General features: G+C 41.6%; 3 protein-coding genes across 3 annotated transcripts; 1 reads left to right on the forward strand and 2 right to left on the reverse strand.

Moving 5' to 3' along the window:
- Nucleotides 1-62: 62 nt before the first annotated feature.
- On the forward strand, nt 63-10,854 carry LOC141435211 (BBSome complex member BBS2-like). Its single transcript, XM_074097850.1, is given in 12 exon segments — nt 63-421; nt 594-771; nt 1,329-1,555; nt 1,842-2,024; nt 2,545-2,749; nt 4,561-4,796; nt 5,603-5,714; nt 5,717-5,787; nt 6,544-6,924; nt 9,085-9,248; nt 9,340-9,488; nt 9,983-10,854. Coding segments are annotated over 12 exon segments (2,136 nt in total). The 5' UTR covers nt 63-292; the 3' UTR covers nt 10,084-10,854.
- Nucleotides 7,680-8,879, reverse strand: Aos1 (SUMO1 activating enzyme subunit 1). The gene has a single exon (XM_074097868.1). It carries the CDS (start codon nt 8,762-8,764, stop codon nt 7,745-7,747), a length of 1,020 nt encoding a protein of 339 aa, XP_073953969.1. The 5' UTR covers nt 8,765-8,879; the 3' UTR covers nt 7,680-7,744.
- On the reverse strand, nt 10,407-19,790 carry Orc1 (origin recognition complex subunit 1). Its single transcript, XM_074097846.1, has 10 exons — nt 19,436-19,790; nt 19,074-19,314; nt 17,693-18,695; nt 17,081-17,177; nt 14,589-14,761; nt 14,117-14,214; nt 13,805-13,955; nt 13,300-13,411; nt 12,377-12,587; nt 10,407-11,858 (listed from the first exon to the last, which is right to left on the reverse strand). The coding sequence occupies exons 1-10, from the start codon at nt 19,525-19,527 to the stop codon at nt 11,601-11,603; spliced, it is 2,436 nt and encodes an 811-aa protein (XP_073953947.1). The 5' UTR covers nt 19,528-19,790; the 3' UTR covers nt 10,407-11,600.
- Nucleotides 19,791-20,582: the final 792 nt, after the last annotated feature.

Here is a 20,582-nt window from a genome sequence, read left to right on the forward strand (position 1 = left end):
GAATGACAATGACACTTTCAGTGTCAATCACTGATGTTTCCCGAGTTTAAGACACTATTTAAAACGCGGTCACACAGATATAAATAAAACTTAGTAATAATTGTTATTCTTACAAAGTCAACACTATGATGAAAATTACTGTTCTATTCACTTCCACACCGTGATTTTGTTATTCTGTTAGTACACGCAATCTACTCATAAATATTATACGTCATACATAATGAAGTAACCATGACAATGCGGCACATTTTAAACAAAACAAAACACTACGACTCCAAGTTAAAACATTAAAATGCAAATATCAAGCATACAACCAGTATTTAAGCTGGAATTAAATCACAAAGTGACACCGAACATTGTAACAATCGCCAAATATGATGGCACACACCCTTGTCTGACCGCATGTGCTGGTTTCGACAAGGTACCTACTTATCAATTTTCGAATGTTTACGTCTATTTTTTCTGACTTCTCTTCATTTTAACTTATTCATCCAGATTCGCAGCACTTTAAGCAGGCACTAGCGCAATTTGATCTGATTCAAAATTCCGTGCTAGTTTTACGAGTAGAATAACATTTAACTATATGTCTTCAGATAATAATCCACCATCCGCACGGCGGAGCGGTAAGCGGGCGCGCTCAGCGTTCTCGCGCACACGGCGAGGTGTCGGAGCTGAACCTGAGTCAAGAGGTGGTGGCGTTGGCCGCCGGCCCACTGCGTCCTGACGTTGCCCGTGATATGCTGCTCATCGGATCACCTTCGCAAGTATTGGGTAAAAGTATTTAGCTGCCCAGCTATGGGTTTGGGTCGTAAGTTTGCCGACAGACTAATTCCAACTGCGTCGTTACTGCCAACTGCCAGTCGGCACCCATATATTTTCTATTGTAGTTCCATCGCAGTCGACAAAACTGCACGCAAACTGCGCGCTAGCCGCGACTAAAAGAAATGTCGCGCAGTCGGCAGTTGCGTTGCAGTTAGAACGTAGTCCATCTGTAACGACCCTAGTATACAATTTGTGTAACATTAGCGTGTTAGCGTGTAAACTTAGCACTTTGATAGCGAACAAAGCAAAGGCATGTAGATAAGTACGAGTATCTTTTACAATCCGGAATGCAAGTGTGAAATTGAAGAAATAAAACAAGCCTTACAGACCATCCTGATAACACATAATAGAGACCTTGGTTCTACAAGTAAAAAAAGAAGTACTACCTACAGAAGGAGAACTGGTAAAAATACAAGATTTTCTAGACGAATATATCTCTATTCTACTCTGCTCGTAGCTGTGGATCACCAAGAATAATAACTACCAGCTTATTACCGTTTTCCCAGCCTACGACGTCCACGACAACTCGGACTTGTTCTTCAAGGAAGCCCAGGACGGAGTGAACGTCGTTGTAGTGGGTTCATTCGGGAAGCACGAGACCCTGGCTTTGGTGGGTGGTAACAGCTCCGTCCAGGGCATCGACTGGCAAGGGAACGAGGTCTTCTGGACCGTAGTCAGCGGGAAAGTGCGCGCCATCATCTCGTTTGACTTTGATAAAGATGGGGAGAATGAGGTTGGTGACAACGAATTACGATTCCTAACAGTGGTCACTAATTAAATTTTTCAGACGGAGTAGATAATGGAGGATTTTTAGCTACTAAGCCGGCTTGCTCTCTTAGGAGTAGAAGTTTCGTCTAGGAGACCTATATTATAGCTACTTACTCGACTCGTATTAGTAATTATAAGGCATAACACTGAATCTTTTCACATTTCATTACGCATTTTGGCTATATTAAAAAGCGCCTGAAGCAAACCTCTTAGCAAAGAGACATTACCATCAGCAGCAAATATTTTTGCAGCTTCTCCTAGGCTGTGAGGATTCCTACATCAGAGTATTAAAGAATAATCAGTTTAAGACTGAGATTGCTGAAACGGGTCCCGTTATTTGTCTAGCGGCCATAACCGAAGTCAGATTTGCGTACGGACTCGCCAACGGCACCATTGGTATTTACGAAGAGGGCATCAGACTGTGGAGAGTTAAGGTAAGAATCTTGCTAAATCGTTAATCTTATATTGAAATACCTTAGCTATAAGTTTTAAAAACTTAGTTTTTACACATAGAATAGACTAGATAGAGTAACTATGATGAGCTATGATCATAAAACAAGTAAAACGACTAGGGCAAATGCTTCTTCCAACTTGGTCCTTCGAACCAATGTTTTTCTAATGTCATGCATGTATTGTAATTGCGCTACGTTAGAATATTTGCTTTGCCTCCGATGATTTCAAATGCATCAGGTTAACTCATAGTCAAATATTTGGGGGAGAGAGAGCCTACAATAGAATTATATTATCTGTCTCCTGTCCTGGAAAATGTTATAGGCATATCTAAATATGGTATAGACCATAGCCCGAAAGCGGATAGTTTGAAGATGTATTTATGCTCCCGAATTTAGGAACTTCGATAGCGAGATGTAAAATAATGAAACAGCACGCCGTCCGGCGCCCACGCCGTGCACCGCGCGAGTAAGGGGAAGCCCTACAGCTAGTTACTTTCTCCAGTCGAAGAGCAACGCCCTCTCGGTTCAACTGTCCGGCGAAGCCCTGGCGTGCTGCTGGAGCGGCGGGCGCGTGGACTGGCGCGACGCGGGCTCCGGCCGCGTGCTGCGGCGCGTGCAGCTGCGCTCCGCCGCCGCCGCCATGCTTTATGCGGACTACCGCTCTGTCGGCACGCCAGACCTCGTCTGCGTGTCGGATAGGGGCGAAGGTAAGTTTACTAAGGTTTCGGCGAATAACGTTTGGCAACCGGTTTCATTTCTGAAATTGTAAATATTTCAGGATTTTTATAAAACTAACCTAACCTAAAGGGACACGATGGCCCTGAAATAAATCATGAAATATTTACAGTTTTAGAGTTTGCAAAATGAAAAGTTGCGAAATTAAACAGGTTGCCAAACTTTACGTTGCGAAAAGGCAGTACCCGGGGAAGGTAACGATGACTTGCACTTTGCTCTCACCATCTATTCCAGTCGCTTCCAGAAAATAAATAGTAGATTGTTGCACCAAGCAGAAAAATATTTATTATTGCACCGAGTGCCGATTTGGAGCCCGAGCGTGAGCGAGGGCTTTAAAAAGCACGAGGGCAATATAAATTACTTAATGCGAGGTGCATAATCTGCTTTTCTTTCAACTATTACAGGAATAGTAGACGAAAAAAAACTCATAGAGAATGTCACTAGCACTCGATGATTCCATTTTTGTAAGCTTACATTCGCACTCTCAGAAAATGACCACGGAAATCGTGTTACCGCTTTGGTCGTGCAATTAAAAAAAATCTAAAACAATGCAATACTTAAAGGATTTTCCTTTCATACATTTTTTCTGCTCTAGAGCAGAAAAGTTCCGCTTTGTGCTGGGTATTTAGTGCGGTTATGATGAAATTAAAGCATAGTTGGAAGAAAATTACATTACCATTATCCATTAACCGGTGTGGGGGAGGCTATTGAACTCGGACGCATAATACAACTTCTGGCTTCCCTCTGGGCTTGGGCTATAGTTCCCACGTGGGCCCAGTGCGGATTGGGAACTTCACACGCACCATTGAATTGCTTCGCAGGTTTGTGCAGGTTTCCTCACGATGTTTTCCTTCACCGCAAAGCTCGTGGTAAATTTCAAATGTAATTCCACACATGAATTTCGAAAAACTCAGAGGAGCGAGCCGGGGTTTGAACCCACGACCCTCTGTTTGAGAGGCGATAGGTCAAACCACTAGGCCACCACGGCTTTTTACTAACAACTCATTGATTATGATTAAATAAAATACTAAAAACCGGCCAAGAGCGTGTCGGACACGCCCAGGATAGGGTTCCGTATTACGAAAAAATCAAGTAATATTTTTCTAAGGATTTCGTACTTATTGTGTAAGGAATCTTCCAAGTTTAGGTATGTTTTATACCTTTTTATTCTGCTATTTACTCTTAAACTACTAATAATCCTCAAGCAATCTTAGCCGATTTAATTTTCCTTGTATAAATTTGATATATTTAGGTACTGTACCATTATCTTCTTAGCAACTCCCCATGGTTTTATCAAGACTTATCCAACGATACCCCACACTTATAGTCGAGAAAAAAATCACCCCCACTTTATGTCTATTATGCGGGTACTCAAATTTTTTTTTTTTTTTACACTGTCGGCGTGATTGATATGTAATTCATGCCAAATTACAGCTTTCTAGTACTAACGGTCTCTGAGCTTAGCCGCGGACGGACAGTCAGACAGACGGACAGACATTTCGAAACTATAAGGGTTCCTAGTTGACGTAGTTGACTACGAGTACAGTGGCCGTGGATAAGTCCTGGGCCCGATTGTATAATAAAATACAAGCTATAATACTATTAGCGATTTTGTATTGAAATTCACTAATATTAGGTATTAGCTGGGTATTTATTTATTTAGGTATTAGCTTGTACTTTATTATGGAATTAGGCCCTGTTTGTGGTATTTAATTATTAATGAAAATCACAAAAGTTTAAGAAGTCATTGCTTTATGTTACTGAACCATCGGTTTTTTGTCAGTTTTGGGCTACCCTCCATACCAAGAGTCCGCCGGTTTCTCAAGCAAGAGCCAGCCGTCGGAAGAAGACCGGGCAGCCATCGTGGAGCTGTTCAACCGCAAGCAGGCGCTGACGCTGGAGCTGCAGCATTACGAAGCCAGCGCCAGCGGCGGGGGGAGCTTGGAGCCCGCGGAGCAGCCCGCCGCCATGCCCACCAACACGCGGCTGCATGTTGCCACTACTGCTGACATCAGTGATGTAAGTAAGGTCACAGACAGGAGTCTCCAGCCTATGCGCCTATGTGCAATAATTACTTTGCCACCCTCTAATAAGCGTATGGTCAAAATGGAATTAGTACAAAGTGCAACCAACGCGAACCCTGCACCATAGGTACTCGTAAAGCCGCGCCTATAATAATAGTTATTTGTTTCTATTAGCAACAACGTAAGCAATATACAATGAAATTAACTAAAAACAATTACTACTCACCCGCGACCTCGATAGAGCTACGTCTATGCAACAAATCGGGTTCTTGCAGCGCCTCCACGTCCACACCAGCTATGCTACCAGATGTCAGATCGAAGTCAACATCTGGTGACATACTGTTCTTGAAGGATGAACTCTGGTATAGTACGAAACGGTGAGTGTAGTGTGGTGGTGTTGATAGTTGTTTTTGTGTGTTCTTTCTGTGGTTCTTACAGTGGAGGTGGAGGAGCTGCATGAACACACATTTGTTGCATAGATGTAGCTATAGCACGGTCGCGGGTGGGCAAATTAATTGTTTAAAGTTCGTTAATAGGTCGTAGTACGTAGAAACAAGTAGGTATGGTAATCAGTCCAACCATCCTTTTCTTAGGGCGTATAAAAAAAATATACGCTAGCTGACGCGGTTTGCACGGAGCGGGTGGACACCTATTGGCAAATAGTATGTGAGCAGCGCTGACTGCACGCGTCGCGCGCGGGCGACGGATTTTATCTGCACCAGCACCCGCACCAGCTAGCGTCGGCCCCTAAACCGACTCACAGATTTTTTTGTTACTTCTGTAAATTCGAGTTATCCCCAGGGTTGCATAGACCTCGCGATATCGACCAACAACGAGACGGTGGTCCGCGCCGCGCTAGTCCTGGCCGAGGGCGTGTTCACGACGGGCGAGACGCTGGCGCGGCACCCGGCGCCGCGCAGCTGCGCTCCACGCTGCGAGTGCCGCTGCGCCCGCCGCGGGACGTGCCCGTCGATGTGCATATCAAGGTAACTACTTCCAAGGTGCGTACAGCTATTTGCATCCGTTTGAATATGTGGTGCGCACTGCCGGACTGTGAATTTAGACTACTTGGTGATAGCAATCCATCCATGTCGAGACCCTACGCGCCGCCCTGGTACCTGGCCGCCGTGTTCACGACCGGGCGTGACGCTGGCGCGGCACCCGGCGCCGGCGCAGCTGCGCTCCACGTGCGAGTGCCGCTGCGCCCGCCGCGGGACGTGCCCGTCGATGTGCATATCAAGGTAACTACTTCCAAGGTGCGTACAGCTATTTGCATCCGTTTGAATGTGTTGCGCACTGCCGGACTGTGAATTTGAGACTACTTGGTGCCCTAAGCAATCCATCCATGTCTATGCCATTGCCATCCTTACCCTACCCTTTCCCCTGGTTACTGTATGGCCCGCTTTACATGCACATGCGACCGTGCCATGTGAAAGCTGTCTATGCAGCTCATACATTTCTACTTAAACACGGCACGACGACCTTGCCATGAACGTGTGCATGTGAAGCGAGCCTATCAATGTTTAAAAAAAAATTAAGCAGTGTTTTTGTTTCTTTTCTTTTGTACAATAAAGAGTTTACATACATACACATATGTCGTACATTTAACCCCATTCTGTATCACATGTGCTGGCATTAACTTTTATCTTCTCTGATAGGAATACTGTGGAGGTAGAGACAACCCACCAAAGCTTATTCTTTTAAATAGTAACTAATGAGAATCCACTTTGTATTTGTTTCAGGCATTAGTAGGCTACCCAGACAGTGAACAATTTCACATATTTGAACTAACTAAGCAACTGCCTAGATTTTCAATGTATTCCTTGTCATCTCCCACCGCAGTAGCTAGCAAACACACCAGCTACGTCATGTTCCGCATCACAGAAAGAGTCCAAAGGATCTGCATTTGGATAAACCAGAACTTCTTATTAGAACAAGAGGTTGAAATTGAGATGGAAAATGTGAAGGAACTTCATATGAAGTTTGTCTGTTTGAGGGACAATTCGCCTCTAGACTTAGACTTTGAGGCAGATGGTGCCGTCAAGTTCTCTACTCCTCACATTTCCCTGGCTGGAGACTTGGTGCAAAGTCTAGCAGTTTATTTGAACCTAACAGACTTACAGGTAAAAAAAACTTTCTACCACATTTTTAAACAGATTGTACTTACCTAGTTGGAACAAATAAATAAATAAATAAATATAACGGGACAATTAACACCAATTAACCTAGTCCCAAAGTAAGCTTATAGCAAAGCTTGTGTTATGGGTACTAAGCAACGGATAAATATAATTATTTAGATAGATACATACTTAAATACATATTAAACACCCAAGACCCGAGAACAAACATTCCTATTTATCATACAAATATCTGCCCCGACACGGGAATCGAACCCGGGACCTCAAGCTTAGTAGTCAGGTTCTCTAACCACTAGGCCATCTGGTACACAAATACACTGTATTGAAAATAAATACACGAAAATTTTATCTTTGTAAAAGTGCATCTCAGTATCCACACAAGAATCTCCTGTAATTGTTAATCTGGAATGAACAACATCATCAATAATGTACAACCTGATAATTTGTATGTATATACCTTTATGACCTGAGGGCATGAATTATCAGATTATGCATTACCTACTGTCATACATTCCGGTTGACAAAATACTCAGTTTTTAGATTAACCAAACTACAATTAAAGATAGATTCATCTTATGAGATACTAATTGAAACTTCCTTAATTAGGCTTAGGTACATGTAGTTCCACGCAATATAAAAAATTATATCTTCTAAAGGAATTACTTGAGAGAAACAGACTACAGGTTTGTTTAACTTTACAAAAGGTTAAGGAATAAAATAGGTTTCAAAAAAACATTGCATATTTAAATTATTTTAATTCAACTTATAAAAATTACTGCTTAATTACTAAAGATAGATAAGTTTCTTACTGACCATAAAGTTCTACAAAACCAACACATTTCACCGGGTTGAAGAAGAACATGTTGTTGTGAGGCGGTTCTCTCTGGCTGACGGCTTTCACTACTTCCTGACCAATAACGCCACCCACCACAGCAGCTGCCCCGGAAACAGAGCCAAAAACATTAGTCAGCAGACTGTCAGGTATAAAAGTAGGCGGCAAAGTAAGTTCCTTAATGAGTTCATTGCGCATTTTCAACAATATTTCGGTGTCGGCAGCCCTTTTAGCCGGGTCAGGGTTTCTGCTGTACTCATCCCTGAATCGTGACAGGATCTTCATTACAAAGTAGGACGGGTCACCTCGGCGCAGCCTGGAACGCAGTTCGGGTTTCGACCAATCAGCTGACAGAGCATTTTGCAGTGGCACATAGATAGCCCGACGTTTGACAGTGATAGAAACTGTCTCTCTTGCACTTTTTTCTTCGTCATCAGGGCCACGCTTCACTGCTTTATGTTGTACGATTTCTTCCGAGTATTCATGGTCAACTAAGTCAGCGAACATGTATCCAAACGTGCCCCAAACATCGCCGCACAGGAATTTCTTATTGTTATCGCGGCACACATTGTTGATGCGCTCTAGCTGTTCTTGTTTGAGGCCAGTCGCGCACACGATATCGAATGTAGCAAAAAAGCTGTCCGGCAGCTCATCAACCCCTTTTATTTCCGAAGTAATCTCCACCATGGGGTTCAAAGCTCGAGCTCTCGCCAATGACGCTTCGGCGCGATTTTCCCCAATTTTATCTGGTGGAGTAAGAAACTGGGAGTACAAGTCAACTTCTCTTAGTTTCTCATTGTCTTGTAAACATACGCTTTTGACTCCGGAGAGAATAATGTTCTTTGCCGTTTCGGCGCCCAAGCCGGATAGTCCGATGATCAAGACTTTTGAAGCCCGTAGTCGTTTCTGGGATTCCAATCCCCATAAGCGAATTTGGCGATCATATTGCTCAGCTTCAGCCTCTGACAATTCAACTTCGTTGTTTTCAACCATTTTCAGAGATTTTTAGTAAATTATGATAAAGCGTACTACGATACGATACCGTTCTTTCTGCGGTTTTTTGATTTTGACAGTTCTCCATCTCCACTCCACGCCGCTGTTACCATAGACTAGATAGAAATGTGACGCGTCGCCATTTTGAATAGTGTTGTGTACCAATCTCTTCTTTCAAAATCATAATCGATTTCTCCCATAAAACGTAAAAGTTACATTCTATAGTTATGAAAAAAGTAAACTACTTCCGGTTAAAACTTATTTTGAAATGGAAAACCAACCATTCTTCTTTTTTAAACTTTTCGTCTAAAACTTTTCAGTCTACTGCACAATTTCCTGAAACAGAAACCACACTTCGGGAAGAAATGGCCAATGCTTCTCAAATGGGCGAGATGAGATCACGCTTGGCAGCTGAGACTGCTGAAAGGGCACAACTAATTACTGCTCTCTTACCAGCTGCCCAAGACGCCGCAGGACATGATTTGTAAGATGGTTTTTTTTCATTCAAGCACGTTACACCTAAAATTTACGTCGTGTGCATAGTCTTTATTTTTAAACCTCTAAATTTCTCTTAGGAAAGAAATGCTAAGTCGTTACAAGGAAGTGGTGATGCTGAACGAGGAGTTGTTATTGAACTGCCACGTGCGGCGCTCCACGCAAGAACACGCCGTGGCCTCATTGAAAGCCCTGCACACGATATTACAACAAGCCGCGCGACTCAGAGGTTAAAGACTTGTCACATAAGATGCATCCTGGATACTTACTTCGCATATTTCCATCATTATTTATTATGTACCTACCTGATGATTGGGCCGGAGGACGCAGCACGTATCTCGTGTGGCCCTTATTTCTGTTTTATAATAGCTTTATCCTGTATCTTTGCCCGTGGACGAGGCAAATAAAAAAAAATCCCGGGTGCGGTAAAGTACCTACGACCTACAATTGTGGACCCGGAATGAATGACAAAAATACAATTCAAACCCCCGTCATCCATTATCTGTCCCTCATTCCGGGTCGTGTACTAACCGCACTTATGTCACATTCTTGACTGACTCACTTCACATTTATCATACGACTGTCCCTAACGGGGTTTAAACCCGGTGCTTCACAGGTAGAGTACTAACCAAACCACCACTGTGTTATCCAGCCGTCAGTGAATAGGGAAGTTTTAAAATTGTCTACAAGCATGGCTAGTGCTAAATGTGAATTTTCTTACAGTTGGAAAATACAGCAAAGCAGTGGTGGCAGCAAGCCGAAAAGCCGTAAAAGACGACAACTCTGAAGCACTAATAAAGATACTACAAATGGGAGACTGTTAAATAATAATTATTATACTGAAATACTTTATTTATTCACTAGTATTGTACCATAATCATTAATCAGTCCTATTAAAACTATAATGCTAACATAAATTTTGATTTTAAGTTCTGTTTTAAAATAATAAATCTTTTATATAAATGAAAATGGATTGCCGAAATGTATGTATATACGCACATAACTTCCGAACGACGGCACCGAATTAGATAATTATTTTTTGTTGTGTTCGTTAATGACACAAGGTTTGTACGTAACAAAATTAAAAACAAAGACTGGAACGGGGGCGAAGCCGCGAGCAACAGCTAGTTAAAAATAAAATTCTCAGTTCCTGTCAATGCAAAAAATAATTTAAGTTTATTATTTCAGATTTCATGTCAAAAGGAAACAATAACAATAAAAGATGTGAAACTAAACAGGGTCAACTTAACATCATAGATGTACGGTAGAATACAAAGATATGTATACATTTTGAACGATATAACAATGCAATGAAGGTGCCTCTAGATGTATAGATATTTTTGTACTTGACTGTACTTTAAATCTTATAAAATATCAATTACAGTGGTGGTCGCAGACCAAAAAGTCAAAGATATTTTTTGTCAATACATTCATTCAACTACGAGATTCAAGTATATGACATCATCCGGTAGCTTTGTTAGAGTTAGACCTACTGTCCACGTACACAGTATTTTTTTTTCCCTTCGATAACACACATTGTCACGCTGTGATTTATAAAATAAAAAAGTCTAATTACTGTATTGCAACTAAATAAATATTGAGTGCCACATAAGTTAAGACATATTCATTTTTTCACTTCACACAGTAATCTTAATCTGTCTACTCTAGTGGCATAATGCAAGTCATCAAGACTGTCATTTAACAAAAGCCCCGGTTCGAAAGTTTTAGTTAGGCACTAAGTAGTTAGGCGAGGCCGAGGGGGGAGGCCGCTGGGTGCCGAGTCGTAGGGCCCGCCGTCGAGCGCCACTATTGCAACTGCGGCGCCTAGACACGAAAGCTGATCATACTTCTAGTGTCGCACTTGAGTGCAGGGATGTTACGGAGCTCCGATTCCGTTTCCGTAAAGTCGGAACTTCCGTTTGATATTAAACATCCGTTTCGGTTCCGGTTCCGTTACTTTTGAAACGGAAGTTATATCGGATGTCAATGCTTACCGCGGCGACTGGACATGAGCGGCGTATATCAAAAACAAACAGAAGGCTAATTATGTAACGTTTCTGACACTCGCGATCACAATCGAATGACAGTTTTTGTATGTGAAAACTATCATTTGATTGTGATTGCAACTGTCAGAAACGTTACGTTACGCAATAGACCCTCAAGTTTAGTAGACCCACCCTTAACATCTAGTCCACCCTATCACTCAGGCTCCGATTCTGGTTCCGATAAACTAAATGAAAACCATCTGGTTCCGATAAAACCACATCCGTTACATCCCTACTTGAGTGTAACAATGGGTTACAATGGGTTAGTACGGTGACGTGGACAGCATTCCTTCATTTCACACAGTAATCTGCCTAGTGGCATAATGCACGTCGTCAGGACTGACATTTAACAACAGCCTCGGTTCTGAAGCTTTGGGCTCCAGTAAGAGCAGCCTGGCAGCGGCAAGTCTCGCGCAGATAGCTTGGGCTTGCGAGGCCGAAGGGGCTCTGACGCTGGGCGCTGACTTGTAGGGGCGCCCGTCGAGGGCCACTATGGCGGCTGCGGTGGCGAGCGCACGGGACAACGTCGTCTCGTCGGAACCTGTACGCTCCACCTGGTAAAGATGCAAGTTAAAGTGACAATGGGCGGGCGGGGCACATCGCTCGAAGAACAGATAACCGTTAGGGGATAAAAGTAGTCGAGTGACGACACCACGAATCGGAAGACGAAGCGTTGGTAGGCGACGCAACGATTTCGTGAGTTGTGGGCAACCGGTAGGTGCATGGTGTGCAAGTGGCGAGTTCTCGTTTATTATGTTATGACATTATAAGGGCTCCCCCGCCTTTGTTCAGCAGTGGATGTCTTCCGGCTGACGATATCATATTGTTTTACATCCTCCGCTCTGGCGTCCTCAGGCCGGTGGTTAAAGCGAAACGAATGTTCAAGCTGCAAAATGGTCGGCCATTTCGCGCAGGCCGGCAGCGGCTTTAATGCTGATGAAAGGACTGCACTCACTCAAAGTAAAGTCCAATTGAAATATTTTGTATTGCCTTGTATCCTCCGCTCTCGCGTCCTCGGGCCGGTGGTTTATGCGAAACAAATGTTCAAGCTGCAAAAAGGTTGCTCTATTACCTCAGCGGCAACGGCCCGCAGCATCAGTCGCTCTGCGGGCGCGGCGGCGCGGATGGCCCGCACGCTGGCGCTGGCCGCAGCTTCCCCCAGTGCCAGCTGCACCTCGCGCAGCCCGGCGCCGGCACCGCCGCCGCTCCGCTCAGCCAGCTCTAGCGCGCGTGCGCAAAGGGCTAGCGCACGCCGCGCGTCGCCCGACACGGCTGCTACTTTTCTGAAAAATAAAATTGTTTTTAACCAAAAATCATCATCATCCCATTCTCCTTTTATGCAATCAGTTCTTCATGTAGGTGCGTGTGTAATCATTCACTTCAACTCTCGTGGCACTACCAATACAGGAAATTTGGCTGTCTAAAATTTTCTGGGACATGGCTGTCTAAAGCTTAAAATACTAATAACAAAAAACATTAAATTTTCGCATTTAAAATGTTAGAAGCTCTGCTATGCGTGACCGCACACTTCCTCAATTTTAATCTCCAGCGTAACGATGAATTATGGCACCGTGGGCAGCGAGTGTTTGACATTAAAAGGCCACTGCAAACTAACTACCTGCTGTATACTAATATGCCTATAATGTCAACCTAATCAAAATTCCTTCTGTTGTGGTGCGTGTGGTACTACCATAGGCGTATATAGAGTTGGCTTGTGCCCACCCCAGGATGTTAGGCTAGCGATTCAAAATTATATAATACATAGTCCTTGATAATACTGATATCTTGACACAAAAATCCAGGTCAGGCCCCCCCTGAAAAGTAACCCAATCTAAACAGTAAGCCAATGGGTACTACATAAAGGTGGGATGTATCTCTCTTGTTTAAAGTCTGCGTAGACAAGGAGTAGTCTAAATAATATAAGCGTCAGCGGAACAGCAAGATACGAAGTTCAAATGTTGTACTTCGTAGTTTAGGGCCTGAGTTCGGGCTTACCGTGCGATTAGCTGCGCGGCGTCAGCGCTGAGATCGGCCCGCGCGAGTCTTGCGGCCACGATCCGCTGCAGCTGTGTGTGCGTGTACGGCGGGAACGTTAACCGCGTCAGCCCTGCGCACACAATTAAATGGTGACGCATTACGCTCTGTTGCTGTGTGTTATAAAATTAATCTGTACCAGATTATTGTAGTCACTAAAAACACATTTTCATCTCAATCAAATACCTACCAGGAATAATTTATTGAATTAGGCGTTACTTTGCGGAGGTCCATAGCAATGAACTAAAAGAATTTCCTTGCTCCCCGCGACCTTATGATAGCCAAGCTTATACAAAAGCTTATAAATAGGTCGCGGGGGAGCAAGGAAATTCTTTAAGTTCATAGATACCAGGAAGTTGCCAAAATTGGTTTGCAAATTAAATCACAACTTAGCACTCTATTCTAGTTTGATAATGTCGTTTCGTTTAAAGTTTCCGAAGGCCTTTAACATTATGGTTGTACCCACCGAGACGGGACGCAACCCTGGCGGCCAGCGCGCGCTCGGGCAAATCCATGGTGTTAGCGACGGCTAAAACGGCCAGCCGCGCCGCGTCATGCGCCGCCCACTCCATAATGCTGTATAGCACGTCCTGTCGCCGGGTGCACAGAGCGTCCAACTGCAAAAAAAAAACACTGTGATCCCTGATCCAAAGGCACAGATTGCGTGACGGCAAACGCACTGTAGGGTGTAAAGGTCAATCCCACTGATGTTATTGAGATCATGAGGATATCTTCTGGCTGAAATGATGATCATGAAGTAAATATATGTATACAGTACCTCATCGACGAGCAGAACTGTGGGCATCCGCCGCGGCCCAGGGTTGTTGAACCGCTTCTCCAACAGAGAGCAGGCTTGCTCCCATACCACGGTTTTACCTGTGCATCGAATACTACATTAGAGTTTGGTAGTACAATACAGGTATTGAAGGCTTTTGTCATTTTATGTTTGATAGACAGAAGAAAAAATATGTGTCCAATATTATATACAATGTAGGTAAGTGACAGATTAAATTACAATAATATTTTAGAGCGAAAGATTTAGAGAGAGAGAATAACTCTACGCCGTCCGACATCTGTTATGTTAGGAGTAGCAAGATTATTAAATTGTTTGAGGGCCACTTTCAAGATCTGGTTAAAAAAAAAATCAAACCTAGGGTAAACTGTTCCACACATTTTTGTCACTATTTAACCCTGAGTTTGCCGTTAATTCAGAGATAAAAGTTAGCTTATCCAGGTCTGATTTGTCTCACCAGTGAGTTGCTTGTAGATCTGCACATAAGCCTGCCGGGGCTCTGCAATGCGCATGCCATTGACTTCTACCAGCTGAAACTCAGGCAAATCCACTTCTTCCTTCAAGAGCTTCAGTGCAGAGCACACTGTTGCTGTTTTGCCTGTGCCAGGTACACCTGATATGTACATGCACCTGGAAAAAGAGTTTTGTTTTTAGACTTTTGTTTGACTTTAAGTGTGTGCCCGGTAAACAAGACTTGACACTTAAGACTTGGTAAAAATCATTGCATTGCTTACTTTCTTTACTACTTTACAGACAAGAGGTCATTTCAAGTATTACTTAAGCAGAGTTTTAGTATTTGACTCCCCTCTCCCTCGTCAGCAAAAGTAAGTGAAGTAACTAAATAATTGCTTATGTAAACAATGGTATATAAATATATTTTTTTAGCTGTTTGGGTTTAGTTATTTATTGTTCTAGTCTTCATAGCTAGAAAAAGAAGAAATTTTAGGAGCCATGAACTAAAGTATATTGACATACATTTCAATTTTATTTAAGCACATTAAGCGAAAGAACACTGTGAAACAAAGTTTCTCAATATGATTCCCGATATGCTCCCTAATAACTTCTTGGCTCTATGCCATGAAGTATGTAAGAAAATCCATTATTTCCGCTGCTTACCCAATTTTGCTATTAACATTAAATGATAAAGGAAAAATTACGAAAACAGCCAACCACCACTGATCTGTAAGCATTTGCGATACTGCGATGCATGCGATGTGATATATGGACGAATGGATGGACGGACGGATGGATGGACGGACGGACGATGGATGGACGGACGGATGGACTGACGGATGGACGGACGGATGGATGGACGGACGGATGGATGGACGGCGGACGGATGGATAGACGGACGGATGGACGGATGGATGGGGATTGATGGACGGAAAATGATGGACGGACGGATGGGCGGACGGACGGACGGATGGATGGACGGACGGACGGATGGATGATGGATGGACGGATGGATGGGACGGACGGACGGACGGATGGATGGACGGATGGATGGACGGACGGATGGACGGACGGATGGATGGACGGACGGATGGGCGGACGGACGAATGGATGGACGGACGGACGGATGGATGGATGGATGGATGGGCGGATGGATGGATGGATGGATGGACGGACGGATGGACGGACGGATGGACGGACGGATGGACGGACGGATGGATGGACGGACGGATGATGGACGGACGGACGGATGGACGGACGGACGGACGGATGGACGGATGGACGGATGAATGGACGGATGGATGGGACGGACGGACGGACGGATGGATGGATAGATGAAATATTTCCTTACATTGTTTGAGAAAAGCACTATACAAACTCGGCCAGAACAGGGATGCTGACTCGTTTTATCCGGCCTCGTCTACGACTCGGCGTCTACCCCGAACTCGTCCATCAATCCCTTACTTCATGGCCTCTACAGTAATGTACTATTATGTACATTTCAATTTTATTTAAGCACATTAAGCGAAAGAACACTTGTGCAAATTTTCTAAACAATTGATTCGGAAATATGTGAATAAATTAATCTTATACAACTCTCTAATGATATGATGAGTGCTAGAGCTGTATGTGGCGCTCACTATTTAGCTCACTGCAGACCAATATTCAAGGAGCTAAAAATTCTTCCCTTACCCTGCTTATACATATATGAAGTAGCTAAGTTTGTCAGGAGGCACCCTGATCGGTTTCCTTTATATGATACCGTTCGTAAAAAAACAAATGGAAGATATCCAAACAACTGTATGTTTTGAACATGAAACTACCGTGAGACTCACTCATATTAAATATAATGACCCGGATAACTCACGTCTTAAATCGAGTTTAGCTCGACATTTTTGTCTGCGCGTGTTGCAGCAGCCGCTGAGTCGCGTTGCTCCGAAGACGAAGGGCTACGGATTAGCCCGAAACATGTCGAGCTAAACTCGATTTAAGAACGTGAGTTATCCGGGTCATTATATTTAATATAAACTGTATGTTCCCAGACAAAAAATGAAAGTATATGGTAAAAATGTATATATAATGTCTATTAAAATATATAATAAGATTCCAAATGACATAAAATCACTAGATGTATATAAATTTCAGAAGAAATTGTTTAATTGGTTGCTTGACATGTGTTTCTATTCAATTAATGAGTTCCTGAATTATTATTAAACTAATATATTCTATAAGATTGTATAATATTGTAATTGTAAATTAACCTTAGCTATTTTTTGCGCCAATAATTGGATAATTTAATTTAATTTAACGAATATAAAATTGTATTTCTAACATTTCTACGCCGATGAGGCAGGATATGACGCACTTAATGTAATTCGACCATCTTTTGTACCATATTCTAAGAAATAAACAGATTATTATTATTATTATTATTATAGATATATTCAGCAATCAATGAAGTAATATAAGAAGATACAGTTTGATTTTTATGCTTACCCACTTGTGCCACCCAACAGTTTAGATCTGACAAAAGATAATATTTCATCCATTTGGCTCTCCCTTCCAGGTAATGAGTTGTTTTCTTTTAGTATTTCTGAAAATCATAATTGAAAAAAATCTTCTGTGTATCTACTTTATTTTTGTAGTAATATACACAAACAAGAAGAAATAAAAACAATATAAACTAAAGTTGCATCTGGGATTCCAACCCAGTTTCTCAACATTCTCCGAACTACGAAGCTTGAGGTCCCGGGTTCGATTCCCGTGTCGGGGCAGATATTTGTATGAAAAATACGAATGTTTGTTCTTGGGTCTTGGGTGTTTACTATGTATTTAAGTATGTATCTATCTATATAATTATATTTATCCGTTGCTTAGTACCCATAACACAAGCTTTGCTAAGTTTACTTTGGGACTAGGTCAATTGGTGTGAATTGTCCCGTGATATTTATTTATTTATTTTTATTCTCAAGACAAGACACTTGCTAACCAATGGACCAACCCAGCCAGTCTATTTGATGCTAAAATATTTCAGACACATTTAAAATTTAAATTGGAATACAAAGATATTTTAGAAACTAACCAAGACAGTTTTGAAAATATTCTTACCATCAATATTGTCCACAGAATGAGTCCTCGAGTGCAGTGTTGGAGTTAGTTGGCTAGTCAAAATTTTCCGAGTAACACTGCGCTTTGGTGTGTTAGTAGGTGTAGCTCTAGCTCTAGATGTCCTAGGCGTCCTAGGTGTCTTTGGAGGACTAGGAATAGGTTGAAATTCATCATCACTACTCATTTTTCTAACAGATTTTCTAGGTGTTCTTTTGACTGGTGAATCTTCTTCCATGTAACTGATTGTACTTTTAGTAATTCTTCCAGAGCGAGTTACTTTTGTTGGTGTCTGCTTGGCAGGAGGCATGTTTTCATCCTGACATACTGAGTTTTTCTTCTTTCTTGACAGACTGACATCATCATCATCATCATCATCATCATCAAAAACCAGGACTTTCTTTGGTGTCTCATCAATAGATTTGGAGATAGACGTCTTTCTCTTTGGTGTGCCAAGGTGTTGTCGAATAATAAGAGTAGGTAAACCTCCATCAGCATTTTCTTTCAGTTCCATAGACAACAACTCCTCAATATTTTCATTGTTTAACCTTTTACTAATCTTAGGGGATTCTGCCAGGCTTATGTTCTTGCTTCTCGGTGTAGTTTTCTTTGGTGAGCCTTTTTCGATTTTATCAGCAAGAATAGCTCTTTTGAGCAGCAATTTTGTACCATCATTTTTACTTACACTCCAGTTCTTTGGTTCAGATATAGAAACTCGGCTCATCCGTTTTACCAAACTGGTGGGAGTTTTAGGGGTTTTTGCTTTTGTGCTAGGGGTTTTATTAGGTGTACATAGGTATTGCATGGCTAATCTCTCTTCCTCTAGGACTGGTTCTATTTGAACCTTCCTTTTGCTTAATGCAGTGACCCTGTAGCGGCAAATGTAGTGGTAGTTTGATGTTTTATGGATGTGAGTGTCTTTTGTGTGGGCAAGTGTAATTTGGCATTTCTTAAAGAAAGTTTCAATGGAGACATCAGTAGAGAATGGGCGGTGGTCTTCTAAGACCTGCAAGTAACAAAGTAGAGAACAACTGAAAGTTGTTGGCCATCTTGCATTCACATAAAATTGTTCTAATGTAATGTACATAAAACATTTAGATAAAGATTTAGATTTCAATGCAAAAAATGTACCAACATTTTGGGTTGATTTTTTATTACAAGTTAGCATAAATACTTTTTTTTCGTTTTTACATCCAATATGTTATAAATGATGTTGCTATAAACAATTTTGACTGTAGATCATAAAATACAATGTAATGTTACCTTGTATTTGTTAGTTTCCTTCTAGTAATCCTAACAGGTAAGCAGCATTAAAGAAAAGAATTCACAGTCATTATTCTCTAAAAGTTATCACAGAAAAATATCTTATTCAAACCTTTCTTACCTCTTTGTCCATAAAGTCAATAGGTTCTATGTTATTAAAGCACCAGTTAGGCAGATCAGTAGGTCTTGAATACCATTGAACCTTGGCTCTATAGGGGTCGCTATTACTAGAGATGTCTTCATACAAGGCGACAATTTGAGCTGCATCACAGCCTTCTTCTGTATCTGGTTCTGCTGAATCGGCGTTTGAAATTAAAACAAAGTCCCCTACTCCAGCTATTAACTTTTTAAACTGAAATTTTCTGTAAAAAAAGAAAAGAACTGTCAGTACAAAATAAGATCTGAGGGAAGTATCTACGTTAAATTCACAAACAAAGGGCAGCAATTAGCGCTTTTGGTTATAATAATAATTAGTGTACTTACTCATAATAGTTGAAATTACTGGATATATTTTGATCAATATGTAGTTTAGCGCTGAGCCAAGTTACGGCAGGCATAATAATCTTTTTAGGCATTTTGTTTAAATGGTTGGATTAGTACATGGATAAATGCAAACATCAACAAAAAATACAACGGCACGGCGACCGACGACACGACAACCAGTACGGCAATTAAATTCTAAATACACACACAACACAACACATTAGATAAAAATACAGCTGTGATGTGATATGCTTTGGATATGCTTGCTATGCTTTTTATTTATTATGGATATTATTATGCTATGCTAAATGCAAGCTTGCTATGCTGTGATTTTTTTAACTAACGAGCTGTCAAATTATTTCCCTTTTTCGCGCCATTCGTATAGTAAGGATGTGAAGATTATCAGCGTTTTATAAACTGTCTTAAACGTACCTGAGTCAATATATGCAATAAATAATAAATTAAGTATCACGACTGCGTTCTTTTTTCACTTTGCATGACGTTTCTCACATGTTTTTACATAAGTTGCATGTATTATAAATAGTATACGACAAATATTTAATTAATTATTACAAAATCAAACGTCATCGCCAATTACAAAAAAAAGTTGAATAGTAAACTTTCTTCCACTGAATCGAGACCTTAAAACTGATTAAAAAAAAAACGATATTTAAGGTTCGAAATTTACAATGGGACATTTAACTTTTCATACAAATTGTACTGGACGATTATTTTAAAAATATGTTTTTTAAATAATCAAATACATATGTATTAAAGACAGTTAATTGTTATTTAAGATAATGAAACTAATTTTATGTTGAATAGTTCAAATAAAATATGCAGTGGCCTCGTGATTAAAGAAAACAATAAATCGGCAGAGGACAATGACAAACGACAAATGTACAAACTTTTTTAGAAATGCTCAACTACGAAATTCTAAACTCGAAGTTTGAGTCGTTCGGTCCCTCAGCAGCAGGGCTACTCCGAAACTCGAAACTCGAAGTTCGTGTCGTGCGGTCCCTCTGACACTTATGCTATTTAATACGAGAGCGAGAGGGACCGCACGACACGAACTTCGAGTTTCGAGTTTCGGAGTAGCCCTGCAGGGCTACTACCTTTGAGTATTTATCTAAATACTCAAAGGCTA

This window comes from Choristoneura fumiferana, chromosome 14 (genome assembly GCF_025370935.1).
Source record: "Choristoneura fumiferana chromosome 14, NRCan_CFum_1, whole genome shotgun sequence".
Lineage (NCBI taxonomy): Eukaryota > Metazoa > Arthropoda > Insecta > Lepidoptera > Tortricidae > Choristoneura > Choristoneura fumiferana.

What these genes read in the sequence shown, in the direction of transcription:
- Aos1 (XM_074097868.1), bottom strand. Translation starts at nt 8,764, where the DNA reads ATGGTTGAAAACAACGAAGTTGAATTGTCAGAGGCTGAAGCTGAGCAA.
- Orc1 (XM_074097846.1), bottom strand. Translation starts at nt 19,527, where the DNA reads ATGCCTAAAAAGATTATTATGCCTGCCGTAACTTGGCTCAGCGCTAAA. An exon ending in TTGACTTTATGGACAAAGAG is followed by an intron (nt 18,696 to 19,073) that starts GTAAGAAAGGTT and finishes TGTTACTTGCAG; the next exon opens with GTCTTAGAAGACCACCGCCC. An exon ending in CTGTTGGGTGGCACAAGTGG is followed by an intron (nt 14,762 to 17,080) that starts GTAAGCATAAAA and finishes CTCTTTTTCCAG; the next exon opens with GTGCATGTACATATCAGGTG.